Genomic DNA, 12555 nt, shown 5'->3' with positions numbered 1-12555 from the left:
ACTCTCTCAATTCGTCCCACCCTCTCCTTCCACTCATATGTCCAAAGTCTGTTTCTATGTCTGTGTCTCTATTGTTGTCCTGAAGATAGGTTCATCAGTACCATTTTTCTAGATTGCATATATATGTATTAATATATGATATTTGTTTTTCTGACTTACTTCACTCTGTATAATAGGCCCTAGGTTGATCCACCTTATTAGAACTGAGTCAAATGTGTTCCTTTTTATGGCTGAGTAATATTCCATTGTGTATATGTAGCACAACTTCTTTATCCATTCATCTGTTGATGGACATCTAGGTGAGTTCCATGTCTTAGTTATTGTAAATAGTGCTGCAATGAACATTGAGGTACACGTGTCCTTTTCAATTATGGTAGCATTTTCTATCTTAACATACACTCTGCATTGCTATAGTAGTGTGTGAGACAAGTCAGGACCTAGCTAAGTGACCAAGAAAGGCAAAATGATCAAGCAAAATATTAAAACAGATTATTGAAACAAAAAGTTGAAACAGAATATCCCTTGTTTGAACAACTAAATCAATATGGTAATTCTCAGCAAATTCCCAATCCATTTACTGATCTTTTCCGAGAGGGTGGCACTTGTTGGACATAGTTCAATGGCAATTTCTCCCTCTTATAAGGTCCCTTCTCAGATCTGGACTTCAGTGCTTTAATTCAAGAATGAGGACTAAGTCTACTTCAGAAACAGTACCTAAGAGGGGCAAAGTCTGAACATACCCACAGGGTAGAGTGCTAAACAGTACATTACAAGGCAGCAAGCAAGCTCTAAAATCCAACAAGGTGGCAGCTCTGGTAGAAAGCTTTCCCACAATCAATTATTTTATAGGTTTTCTGACTATTGTGAGTTTTCTGGTGTGTGATAAGGGAGGAGCTCTGGCTGAAGGCTTTCCCACATTCACTACAGAGATATGGCTTCTCTCCAGTGTGGGTTCTCTCATGCCGAACCAGGGAAGACCTCTGGCTGAAGGCCCTTCCACACTGATTACACTCATAGGGGTTCTTGCCAGTGTGAGTCCGTTCATGTTGGTTGAGAGATGAACGGTCACTGAAGGCTTTTCCACATTTATTACACTCATAGGGCTTCTCGCCTGTGTGTGTTCTCTTGTGCAGGATCAGGTAAGAACTCTGGCAGAAGGATTTCCCACAGTCTTCACATTGATAGGGCTTTTCCCCTGTGTGGATCCTCTGATGTTGGGTAAGAGATGAAATCCTGTTGAAGGCTTTCCCACATTCATGGCATGCATAAGGCTTTTCTCCAGTATGAGTTCTCAAATGCCGAGTGAGGGTTGAGCTGTGTGTAAAGGCTCTCCCACATTCCTGACACTCAAATGGTCTCTCTCCTGTGTGGATTCTCTGATGCTCACTCAGGGAATGCCTCCGGTTAAATACTTTCCCACACTGGTGACATTCATAGGGTTTCTCCACTGTATTGATTCTGTTTTGTATGGTAATTGCCATACCATGATTAAATGATTTCCCACTTTCTGCATATGCAGAAATTCTCTCTCCCATTTGAGTTCTTTCATGTGGAATAAGGTGAATGTTTTGGCTGAGATCTTTTCCACATTTAATACTTTCACAAGGTCTCTGGTCTGGATATCCCATCTGATGATGGTTTAAGAATGGATCAGATACCAAACTTGCAATAGCTAAGTCATAGTCATAAAAATGTCTTCCTATAGAATCTTGTGATAAAACAAGTTCTGAACTCAGGTTACAGTTTTCCCCAAATTCATACCAGTCAATAGGCTTCTCTTGAGAAAATGCTTCTATCTGGGGGTACCCCATTTGCCTCAAAAGCCCCTGGAAGTCTTCACAGTTCCCCTCAGATTCAGTATAACCCCAGTCCTCTCTGGGGAGCTTTGTAATATTCATACCCCCAAGTGGTTCTTCCTCCAAAACCACCTTCTTGTAAACTGACTGTTGGCTTCTCAGTTTAGTCTCCCAATCTGAAATAAATTGAAGGTTGGGTGGGGGGCAGGGGGAAGAAAGAAAAGCAGGACAAAATTATTTTCAACAACAACAAAAAAAGCATTTCCAACATATACAAAGGACCTGTGGATTCATGTTCAAACATCAGCTTTTAACATGGAGGAAGGCAAGGTGAAGGAAAGATGGATCAGAATACTGGTGGAGCAAAAAGTAAATGTGGAAAGAAAGGGGAGAGAATAAGATTGCAGAGGAAATAAGACAGACATATGGCGAAAAGCACATGAAAAGATGCTCAACATTGTGAATTCTCTGGCAGTACAATGGTTGGGACTTAATGCTCTCACTGCCAAAGGCCTGGGTACAGTCTCTAGTCAGGGAACTAAGATCTTGCAAGTTGTGCAGCACATACCCCCCCAAAAAAAATTATGCTCAACATCACTAATTATTAGAGAAATGCAAATCAAAACTATGATGAGATACAAGCTCAGTCAGAATGGCCACCATCAAAAATCTACAGATAATAAATGCTGGAGAGGGTGTGAAGAAATGGGAACCCTCCTACACTGTTGGTGGGAATGTAAACTGGTGCATCTACTATGGAAAACAGGGCTTCCCTGGTGGCTCAGACAGTAAAGTGTCTGCCTGCAATGCGGGAGACCCAGGTTCGATCCCTGGGTCGGGAAGATCCCCTGGAGAAGGAAATGGCAACCCACTCCAGTACTCTTGCCTGGAAAATTCCATGGACAGAGGAGCCTTGTAAGCTACAGTCCATGGGGTCGCAAAGAGTCAGACACAACTGAGCGACTTCACTTCACTTCACTATGGAGAACAGTAAGGAGGTTCCTTAAACAACTGAAAATAGAGCTACCATATGACCCAGCAATCCCACTCCTGGGCATACACCTGGAGAAAACCATAGTTTGAAAAGATACATGCACCCCAATATTCACAGCAGCACTATTCACAATAGCCAAGACATACAAACAACCTAAATTGTTCATTGACAGATGAATAGATAAAGATGCTGTACATATATACACTGGAATATCACTCAGCCATAAAAATGGATGAAATAATGCCATTTGTAGCCATGTAGATGAACCTGAAGATTGTCATACTGAGTGAAGTAAGTCAGAGAAGGACAAAAATATGATATTGCTCTTATGTGAAATCTAAAAAAAAGTGGTAGAAATGAAATTATTTACAAATCAGAAATAGAGTCACAGATGTAAACAACAAACTTATGGTTATGGGGGAAAAGGGGTGGAGGAGGATAAATTGGGAGATTGGGATTGACATATATACAATACTACATATAAAATAGATAACTAACAAAGACCTACTGTATAGCACAGGGAACACTACTCAATATTCTATAATAACCTATATGGGAAATGAATCTGAAAAAGAATAGATACATGTATATGTATAACTGAAATACTTTGCTGTACACCTGAAGCTAACACAAAATATTATACATAAACTAGACTCCAATAATTTTTTTAAAAAATAAGAGTGAGGAGAAAAAAAAGAATGGAAGAGGGAAAAAATTATCAATAAAGCAGAGAGGGAAGAGATGAAACAGGAAACACAGGTAGAATTGCTTCCAGAAGGAAAAGGGATGTTTTTCTCTGTACCTAGAGGGTTAGTGGAAGCTGGTTCATGGCAGAAGGTTGCTGGGGGATAAACTAAAGGCACAATGGGAAGAAACAGCCAAGCACCTCAGCCTTCTCCTTAGACAATTAGGGTCTCTGTGGAGGGACCTATGACCAGGAGCCCCCAGACACTGTCCCCATCCCAGTGGGCCATATCTGCCTGCTTCGCACCTGAATATGAAGCTCGCAGAGTTCCTTTCCCTGCCATCCACATGGCTTCTCCTTGCTCCAGGTGGAAAGATACCACTGGTTGAAAGAGTGAATATGCCGTCCACAGAGAAAAAGTGGTAACTTGAGAGGCTGATGCTAGGCATATGGTGCCATCCTCAAAGCCTGAATTGGTTCTCTGGTTCCTCAAGGCTTCTGAAAGAGACATGGGAGAGGTAACACAAAGACCAAGCTAAAGATTGTATTTTCCTAATTTAAAAAATGATCATACACTTCTTCAGAGATACAAATGGCCCAGTAAACACATGAAGAGATACTCAGTATCACTAGTCATTAGGAAAACAAATCAAAACCACAGTGGATACCACTTTATACCTATTAAAATGTCCATAAAATTTTTAAGGGCTTTCCAGGTGGCACTAGTGAAACAAGAGATGTTATCAACACCTCAACTAAGATGCATTTCTACAGTGGCACGGGCTGACATATACTGAAAGAATCAGACCATTTGCCCTACAGGAGACATCACAAGGGCAGGAACCATGCATGTCTCATTTACCAGTAAATCCCTACTTCCTAGCATAGTTCTTGACGTGCAGTAGATGCTAAACAAACATGACTTGACAGACACAGAAGGACCAGCTGGTCTTACCCACAGAGGCCAGGTTCCCACAGGTCTCTAGCATCACATCTCTGTAGAGCTTCCTCTGACCAGGGTCCAGCAGCTCCCACTCCTCCATGGAGAAGTCCACGGCCACATCCTTGAAGGTCACCACCTCCTAAAATATCACGATGGATCAGCTCAAGAACGCCCCACCACGACCAACCAATGTCCAGAGAAAGTAAAGTGAAGGTGTTAGTTGCTCAGTCATGTCCGACTCTTTGCCATTCCATGGACTGCAGCATGCCAGGCTTCCCTGCCCTATTTCACCACAATTTAAAAAAATACATATGTGTGCATTTTAAAGAGGATGGCGCCTTGGGGCACCCCTCCCTGCTCTATGGGAGAAACTTCGGGGTCTTCAGAGATGCTTGGAGCCCAGGAAGGAGGCACAGTCCTCCTGAAGGGATAAGGGACCTCCTCCTCATACATAAGAGCCACCTGAATGCCTACACCCAGACACTCATGACAAATTCTCCTCCTTTCCCAAAAGGCAAGGGCACTCCATGTCTGACAGGTGTGTCCCTCTGGACACGCTGGGTGCCTTTCAGGGGAGAGGAAGTCCCACTCACCTGGGGCCAGGGGAGCAGGCACTCAGCAGCCATTCTGTCCTCCCTCCTGGGCAAAAGCAGGTTCCTGGGCAGGCAGGGCTGGGAGAGGAAAAATGCAGAGTGAAGACTGGATCTGGCCTGTCCCAGACCCCAGAGTCCTCTCCACCACTTGAGGTCACACATACAACACAGAGGAGAGTCATGGAAGCCAGTGATGTGAACAGAATGAAGGGACAAAGTAGGTGATCAAATATTAATCCCACTAGGGGATTGGAAGTACAAAAACATGGAAGACCCCTGTAGGTTAGTGATTACTCAAGAAAGCAGGTTTGTTTTGAGAGAGTCATTTCCTAGGCAGGTTGATAAGAAGTCTAGGAGTCCCCAAGGAGGGGTCTGGAATTCTCAAGGAGGAAGAAAGGACAAACTTTTTTTCCTCTACATTCCTTAGGATTATGTATCCTGCCTGAGGACAGTCTCTGGATTAAACCTTCTGGCTAATTCTGTTATCTTAAAATGTAAATTATGGGAGTAGGTCTGGTGAGGTATTTACAACCGCCAGACATTCTTTGGATTCATTGGAGAGTATATAACTCCATTGCTAACACTAGCAAGCGGGTACTCTTTCTACCCCCTTCTGATGTCTATGTCAGAAGCTTTCTCTATCTTCTTTATACTTTAATAAAACTGTATTACACAAAAGCTCTGAACAATCAAGCCTCGCCTCTGGCCCTGGATTGAATTCTTCTCCTCTGGAGGCCAGGGATCCCGGTGTCTTTACATGGTTCAGCAACAACTTTTCAGTTTAGCTACTAAACCAAGTAGGCCTTCTTGACAACAAAACCATGTAACCAGAAGCATGAGACATACCCCCAAACGATAAAACAATGGTGGCATGAGCCCCACATTCTGCCCAGTGAGCTCAGTAAATTAATGATCCCTACAACATGCTCTCTGCACACATGGAAAAACAATCATTTGTGGACCTAGCTTGACCACACAGGGACAAGAAAACTCCCCTGCTCAACCTGGAGGAATAGATGCTGATGATGGAAGCATGATGTCTACTCAAGAAAGACAAAGTCTTCTTCCCCTCCCCATTTTAAAACTGAAGCCCACTAAGTTCTCACAGCATTTCTCATGTGCCTACTTGTAAGCCTCATAAGCAACCTATTCTAATAAATCACTTATCTATCACTTTGCTCTTGCTGAGTTCTTCTCTGCACTGAAACGTTATCTTTCAGTGGTACCGGAATTCTACAGAGCCCCCCTGAAATGACACCAATCAGTTTCACCAGGACAAGCCAGGGGTCTTAATGGCTCCATTTTCTGTGGGTTTTATTTGTTTTCTTGGCCATGCTGTGTGGCACACAGTGTGTGGGATCCGAGTTCCCTGACCAGGGATCAAAACCCTGCCCCCTGCAGTGAAAACTCAGAATCCTAACCACTGGACCACCAGGGAAGTCTCAGTGGCTCCATTTTCTGGATGAAGATACCAGAAGATACCAGGTCTTAGAGGCACACAAGTTCTACTGTGAAACACTCTGTACTAGCGTCCCAGGGTGCCATGACAAATGACTACACAATTGGGATGCTTAAAACAGCACAAATTTATTTTCTTCCAGGGAGGTGAGAAGTCTGAGATTTAGGTATGGCAGGACCCATCCCCCACAAAGGCTCCAAGTGAGGGTCCTTCCTTCCTGCAAGAGATGTAAGAGACATGGTTTCCATACCTGGGTCGGAAAAATCCCCTGGAGGAAGGCATGGTAACCCATTTCTTCTTGCCTGGAGAATCCCAGGGGCAGAGGAGCCTGGCGAGCTATGATCCATAGGGTCACAAAAAGTCAGACAGGACTGAAGTGACTTAGCATGCATACACATACTCCAATTAAAAAATAAATTTAAAAAGATAGTAATGAGTATCGCCAAGGATGGGAGACTCTCACACATTGCTAGTGGGAATAGAAAATGGTGTAGCCACTGTGAAAAACAACTACCACAACTACTGAGGCCCGTGCTCCACAGCCCACGCGCCACAACAAGAGAAGCCACCGCAATGAAAAGCCTGTGCGCCACAACTAGAGACAGCCCGCATACAGCAATGAAGACTCACCGCAGCCCAAATAAGTAAGTAAATCAGTACAAGTTTTAAAAATAGAAAAGTTTAAAAATCTAAAAATTGTGGCAGCTTTCACAAGATCCATTAGGGACCAGAGGGGATGTGATGCAAATTCTTTTCCTGAGAGCTGGCTCTGACCCCCTCCACTTGGGGGGTGGGAGCTATGGGTGCAGGATGCCATGCTGAGCCACGCCTCATGGTTGTGTCAGGTGATGGGACACATGATACTTTACCCTGGGGAAACATCTGCTGATGGGTGCCCCCTGGGACACACAATACTTAACCTGGGGAAACACCTGCTCATGATAAGACTGGCGTGGGCTGAATCATGTCCTCTAAGTCTTGACCCCCAGTAGCTGTGAATGCGACCTTATCTATAGATAGGATCTTTGCAGAGGTGATTAGTTAAGATGAGGTCATATACCGAAATCAGATTGATTATATTCTTTGCAGCCAAAGATGGAGAAGCTCTATACAGTCAGCAAAAACAAGACTGCAGGCTGACTGTGGCTCTGATCATGAACTCCTTATTGCCAAATTCAGACTTAAATTGAAGAAAGTAGAGAAAACCACTAGACCATTCAGGTATGACCTAAATCAAATCCCTTACGATTTTACAGTGGAAGTGACAAATAGATTCAAGGGATTCGATCTGATAGATAGAGTGCCTGAAGAACTATGGACGGAGGTTCGTGACATTGTACAGGAGGCAAGGATCAAGACCATCCCCAAGAAAAAGAAATGCAAAAAGGCAAAATGGCTGTCTGAGAAGGCCTTACAAGTAGCTGTTGAAAAAAGGGAAGTAAAAGGCAAAGGAGAAAAGGAAAGATATACCCATTTGAATGCAGAGTTCCAAAGAATAGCAAGGAGAGATAAGAAAGCCTTCCTCAGTGATCAGTGCAAAGAAATAGAGGAAAACAAGAGAATAGCAAAGACTATAGATCTCTCCAAGAAAATCAGAGATACCAAGGGAACATTTCATACAAAGATGGGCACAATAAAGGACAGACATGGTATGGACCTAACAGAAGCAGAAGATACTAAAAAGAGGTGGCAACAATACACAGAAAAACTATACAAAAAAGATCTTCATGACCCAGATAACCAGTGGTGTGATCACCCACCTAAAGCCAGACATCCTAGAATGCAAAGTCAAGTGGGCCTTAGGAAGCGTCACTATGAACAAAGCTAGTGGAGGTGATGGAATCCCAGTTGAGCTATTTCAAATTCTAAAAGATGATGCTGTGAAAGTGCTGCACTCAATATGCCAGCAAATTTGGAAAACTCAACAGTGGTCACAGGACTGGAAAAGATCAGTTTTCATTCCAATCCCAGAGAATGCTCAAACTACCGCAAAATTGCACTGATCTCACATGCTAGCAATGACACCCCATTCCAGTACTCTTGCCTGGAAAATCCCATGGATGGAGGAGCCTGGTAGGCTGCAGTCCATGGGGTCACTAAGAGTCGGACACGACCGAGCGACTTCACTTTCACTTTTCACTTTCATGCATTGGGGAAGAAAATGGCAACCCACTCCAATATTCTTGTCTGGAGAATCCCAGGGATGGGGGAGCCTGGTGGGCTGCCATCTATGGGGTCGCACAGAGTCGGACACAACTGAAGCGACTTAGCAGCAGCACACGCTAGCAAAGTAATGCTCAAAATTCTCCAAGCCAGGCTTCAACAGTACATGAACCATGAACTTCCAGATGTTCAAGTTGGACTTAGAAAAGGCAGAGGAACCAGAGATCAAATTTCCAACATCCGCTGGATCATCAAAAAAGTAAGTTCCAGAAAAACATCTACTTCTGCTTCATTAACTATGCCAAAGCCTTTGACTGTGTGGATCACAACAAACTGTGGAAAATTCTGAAAGAGATGGGAAAACAAGACCACCTGACCTGACTCCTGAGAAATCTGTATGCAGGTCAAGAAGCAACAGTTAGAACTGGACATAAAACAACAGACTGGTTCCAAATTCAGAAAGGAGTATATCAAGGCTGTATATTGTCACCCTACATATTTAACTTTTATGCAGAGTACATCACGAGAAATGCTGGGCTGGATGAAGCACAAACTGGAATCAAGATTGCTTGGAGACATTTCAATAACTTCAGATATGCAGATGACACCACCCTTATGGCTGAGAGCGAAGAAGAAATAAGAGCCTCTTGACGAAAGTGAAAGAGGAGAGTGAAAAAGTTGCTTAAAGCTCAACATTCAGAAAACTAAGATCATGGCATCAGATCCTATCACTTCATGGCAAATAGATGGGTAAACAATGGAAACAGTGACAGACTTTATTTTGGGGGGCTCCAAAATCACTGTGGAGAAGGCGATGGCACCCCACTCCAGTACTCTTGCCTGGAAAATCCCACGGACGGAGGAGCCTGGTAGGCTGCAGTCCAGGGGTCACGAAGAGTCAGACACGACTGAGTGACTTCCCTTTCACTTTTCACTTTCATGCATTGGAGAAGGAAATGGCAGCCTACTCCAGTGTCCTTGCCTGGATAATCCCAGGGACGGGGGAGCCTGGTGGGCTGCCATCTATGGGGTCGCACAGAGTCGGACACGACTGAAGTGACTTAGCAAAAATCACTGTAGATGGTGACTACAGCCATGAAATTAAAAGATGCTTGTTTCTTGGAAGAAAAGTTATGATCAATTTAGACAGCATATTAAAAAGCAGAGACATTATTTTGCCAACAAAGGTCCATCTAGTCAAAGCTTTGGTTTTTCCAGTAGTCATGTATGGATGTGAGAGTTGGACTATAAAGAAAGCTGAGTGCCAAAGAATTGATGCTTTTGAACTGTGGTGCTGGAGAAGACTCTTGAGAATCCCTTGGACAGGAAGGAGAACCAATCAGTCCATCCTAAAGGAAATCAGTCCTGAATACTCATTGGAAGGACTGATGCTGAAGCTGAAACTCCAATCCTTTGGCCACCTGATGCAAAGAACTGACTCATTTGAAAAGACCTTGATGCTGGGAATGATTGAAGGTGAAAGGAGAATGGGACAACAGAGGATGAGCTGGTTGGATGGCATCACTGACTCAATGAACATGAGTTTGAGTCAGCTCCAGGAGCTGGTGATGGACAGGGAGGCCTGGCATGCTGCAGTCCATGGGGTCACAAAGAGTTGGACATGACTGAACAACTGAACTGCACTGAACTGAGGTCATACTGGGGTAGAGAGTGTCCTAATGCAATATGACTGGTGTCTTTAAAAAAGACACACAGACTTCCCAGTGGTCTGGTGATTAAGACTCTGTGCTCCCAATGCAGGGGTCCAGGTTCAATCCCTGGTCAGGGAACTAGATCCCACATGCCACAACTGAGAGTTTAAATGCTGAAACTTCCCTGGTGGTCCAGTGGTTGGAAGTCTGCCTGCCAATGCAGGGAACATAGGTTCCATCCCCAGTCCAGGAGGATCCCACATGCCTCAGAGCAACTGCGCCTGTGTGCCACAACTGCTGAAGCCCACTCACCCTAGAGCCCATGCTTCACAAGAGAAGTCACCACAATAAGAAGCCTGCATACCACCACTCACCACAACTAGAGAAAGCCCATACATAGCAATGAAGACCCAGCTCAGACAAAAATAAATAAATAAAAATTTTTAATGGGGAAAAAATAGACATGTGACTTCCCTGGTGATCCAGTGTCTAAGACTCCACACTTCCAATGCAGGGGGCCTGGGTTTGATCCCAAGTCAGGGAACTAGATCCCACATGTGCAATTAAAGATATTGAATGCTTCAATTAAGACCTAGTACAGCCAGAAAAATTTAAAAAAAATTTTTTAAAGAGAAACACACAGGGAGAAGGCCATGGGACAAAAGAGGCAGAGACTGGAGTGATGCAGCCACAAGCTAAGAGACACCAAGGACTGACGGCCACCACAGGAGGCTGGAAGAGGCAGAAAGGACCGTCCCCTGGAGGCTTCAGGGGGACCAGAGCCCTGTGACATCTTGATCTATCTGCTCTTGGGACTTTAAATTGCATCTGATGGTAATGAGTTCAGGACCCCCTATCCCTTTCAAGCTCTTTCAACCAATCCACTCCCACCCTTCCGTGGTTCAAGGGATTCCCCCTCCCTTGTGGTTGATGTCAGTGACCCCGTTTGGCCCTCATTTACCTAGGCCTCTGGCACCTGCCTCAGGGTCTTCCCTTTCAGGGTTCAAACCACTGAAACTCTGTCCTTTCTCCACAAGAAAGGGCTGATGAGGGCTTCCTGGCAGGGAAAAATGCAATCCACCCTAGGGAACAGGAGGCATTGGCAGAATGTTCTGCTGCGGCCTCATTCCTGAGCAGGGGTGTCTGGGTACCAGTGGAGTAGACCCTTGATAGCGTCTCACTGGAATCACAATGCTAAGGCTAAGCCAGGGTCTTTCCTCCTTGACACCTACACTGGGGCTGGATCGTTCTCTGAGGGGCGTCCTGGGCATTGTGGGGTGTGGAGCAGCATCCCTGGTTTCATCCCCTCCATGCCAGGAGCCCCCAGGTCCTGACAATCACAGACGGCCTCAGACACTGCCCAGTATCACCCGTCCAAGGGGACAGAACCACCCAAGGTCAGACCTCCTCCCTGGGTTTGCCCAAGCGCCCAATGAGTCTACATGCAGGAGTCTGCACGTTCGGTTTACTCCATATCCTTGTACTGTAACATTAGGCCTCTGAGAGCTCCATTTACCTCACAGCACAGTTTGCCCCCACGGACCTGTCGTGCAGGGGTATTTTCACAGAGTAGGTGCTGGACTGTTTCACAGGGCAGGTGCAAGCTGCCCGACTTCTCTGACTCTTCTTTGCGCCTGCAGTGTGACAGGTGGAGCAAACCCAAGGGTAACAGTCCAGGCCATCCCTCCCGCTAGGGACCCCTCCCCAGACCCCATCCCGACCCCTGATAGCCTAACTACCCGCACAGGCGCGGGGGCCAGGCTCGGGGGCCACATCCTGTCTGCGCGGCCCGGATGAAAGATGCATGGGTGCTGCGGTCCCAGGTGTGGGCGAAGATAACCCACAGCGCAAGCCTAGTCTACCCGAGTCCCGCCGCGGAGGAGGCGCTCAGTGCAGCGTGACCCGGGGACCCGTCAGCACCCGGCCTGCCCGCGCCCCCCATCGGCGACCCCAGTTAACTCACACCGCCGTTGTCGCCCGGGGACGCGCGCTCACGATGGATTCGGCAGTGCGCTTGCGCACCACGAGGCCATGAACTACAAGTCCCAGAAGGCTCCGGGCGCGATCCTGCGTCTCTGTCCCCTGGAGGCAGCCGAGTTGAGTCACAGCGCCATCTATGGGCGGGCGGTGTCTCTTCAGGATTGAGATACCTCCTGCCTCAGAGGACGTCCTCATATTCCAGTCGCACACGCCTGCTCTTGGAGCAACTCAGGCGCATGCACAAATTTCTTCACTAAAGGAGAAAATCGAATGGTGGTGTAGTGGACTCC

General features: G+C 45.8%; 1 protein-coding gene across 3 annotated transcripts; it reads right to left on the bottom strand.

The window, feature by feature from the left end:
* Positions 1-467: 467 nt before the first annotated feature.
* ZNF554 (zinc finger protein 554) lies at positions 468-12555 on the bottom strand. Of its 3 annotated transcripts, none has more exons than XM_027547155.1 (6): positions 12249-12555; positions 11802-11919; positions 5012-5089; positions 4431-4557; positions 3782-3970; positions 468-1972 (listed from the first exon to the last, which is right to left on the bottom strand). In XM_027547155.1, exons 1-6 carry the CDS (start codon positions 12458-12460, stop codon positions 789-791), a joined length of 1908 nt encoding a protein of 635 aa, XP_027402956.1. In that variant the 5' UTR covers positions 12461-12555; the 3' UTR covers positions 468-788. The 3 variants fall into 3 exon arrangements, with proteins under 3 accessions (XP_027402956.1, XP_027402955.1, XP_027402957.1); XM_027547154.1 differs by having other exon boundaries at positions 3782-3973; positions 12249-12552; XM_027547156.1 differs by lacking the exon at positions 11802-11919 and having other exon boundaries at positions 3782-3973; positions 12249-12328.

This window comes from Bos indicus x Bos taurus, chromosome 7 (genome assembly GCF_003369695.1).
Source record: "Bos indicus x Bos taurus breed Angus x Brahman F1 hybrid chromosome 7, Bos_hybrid_MaternalHap_v2.0, whole genome shotgun sequence".
NCBI lineage: Eukaryota > Metazoa > Chordata > Mammalia > Artiodactyla > Bovidae > Bos > Bos indicus x Bos taurus.
This window is presented reverse-complemented; position numbering and strand designations above follow the sequence as displayed.

Bases quoted from the DNA above. Each gene is read 5' to 3' on its own strand.
- ZNF554 (XM_027547154.1), bottom strand. From the start codon at position 12,460: ATGAGGACGTCCTCTGAGGCAGGAGGTATCTCAATCCTGAAGAGACAC. The intron at 4,558-5,011 runs GTGAGTGGGACT...GTGATATTTTAG, and splicing joins GCCTGCTCCCCTGGCCCCAG to GAGGTGGTGACCTTCAAGGA. The intron at 1,973-3,781 runs GTGCGAAGCAGG...AATTTATTTCAG, and splicing joins TCTGCGAGCTTCATATTCAG to ATTGGGAGACTAAACTGAGA.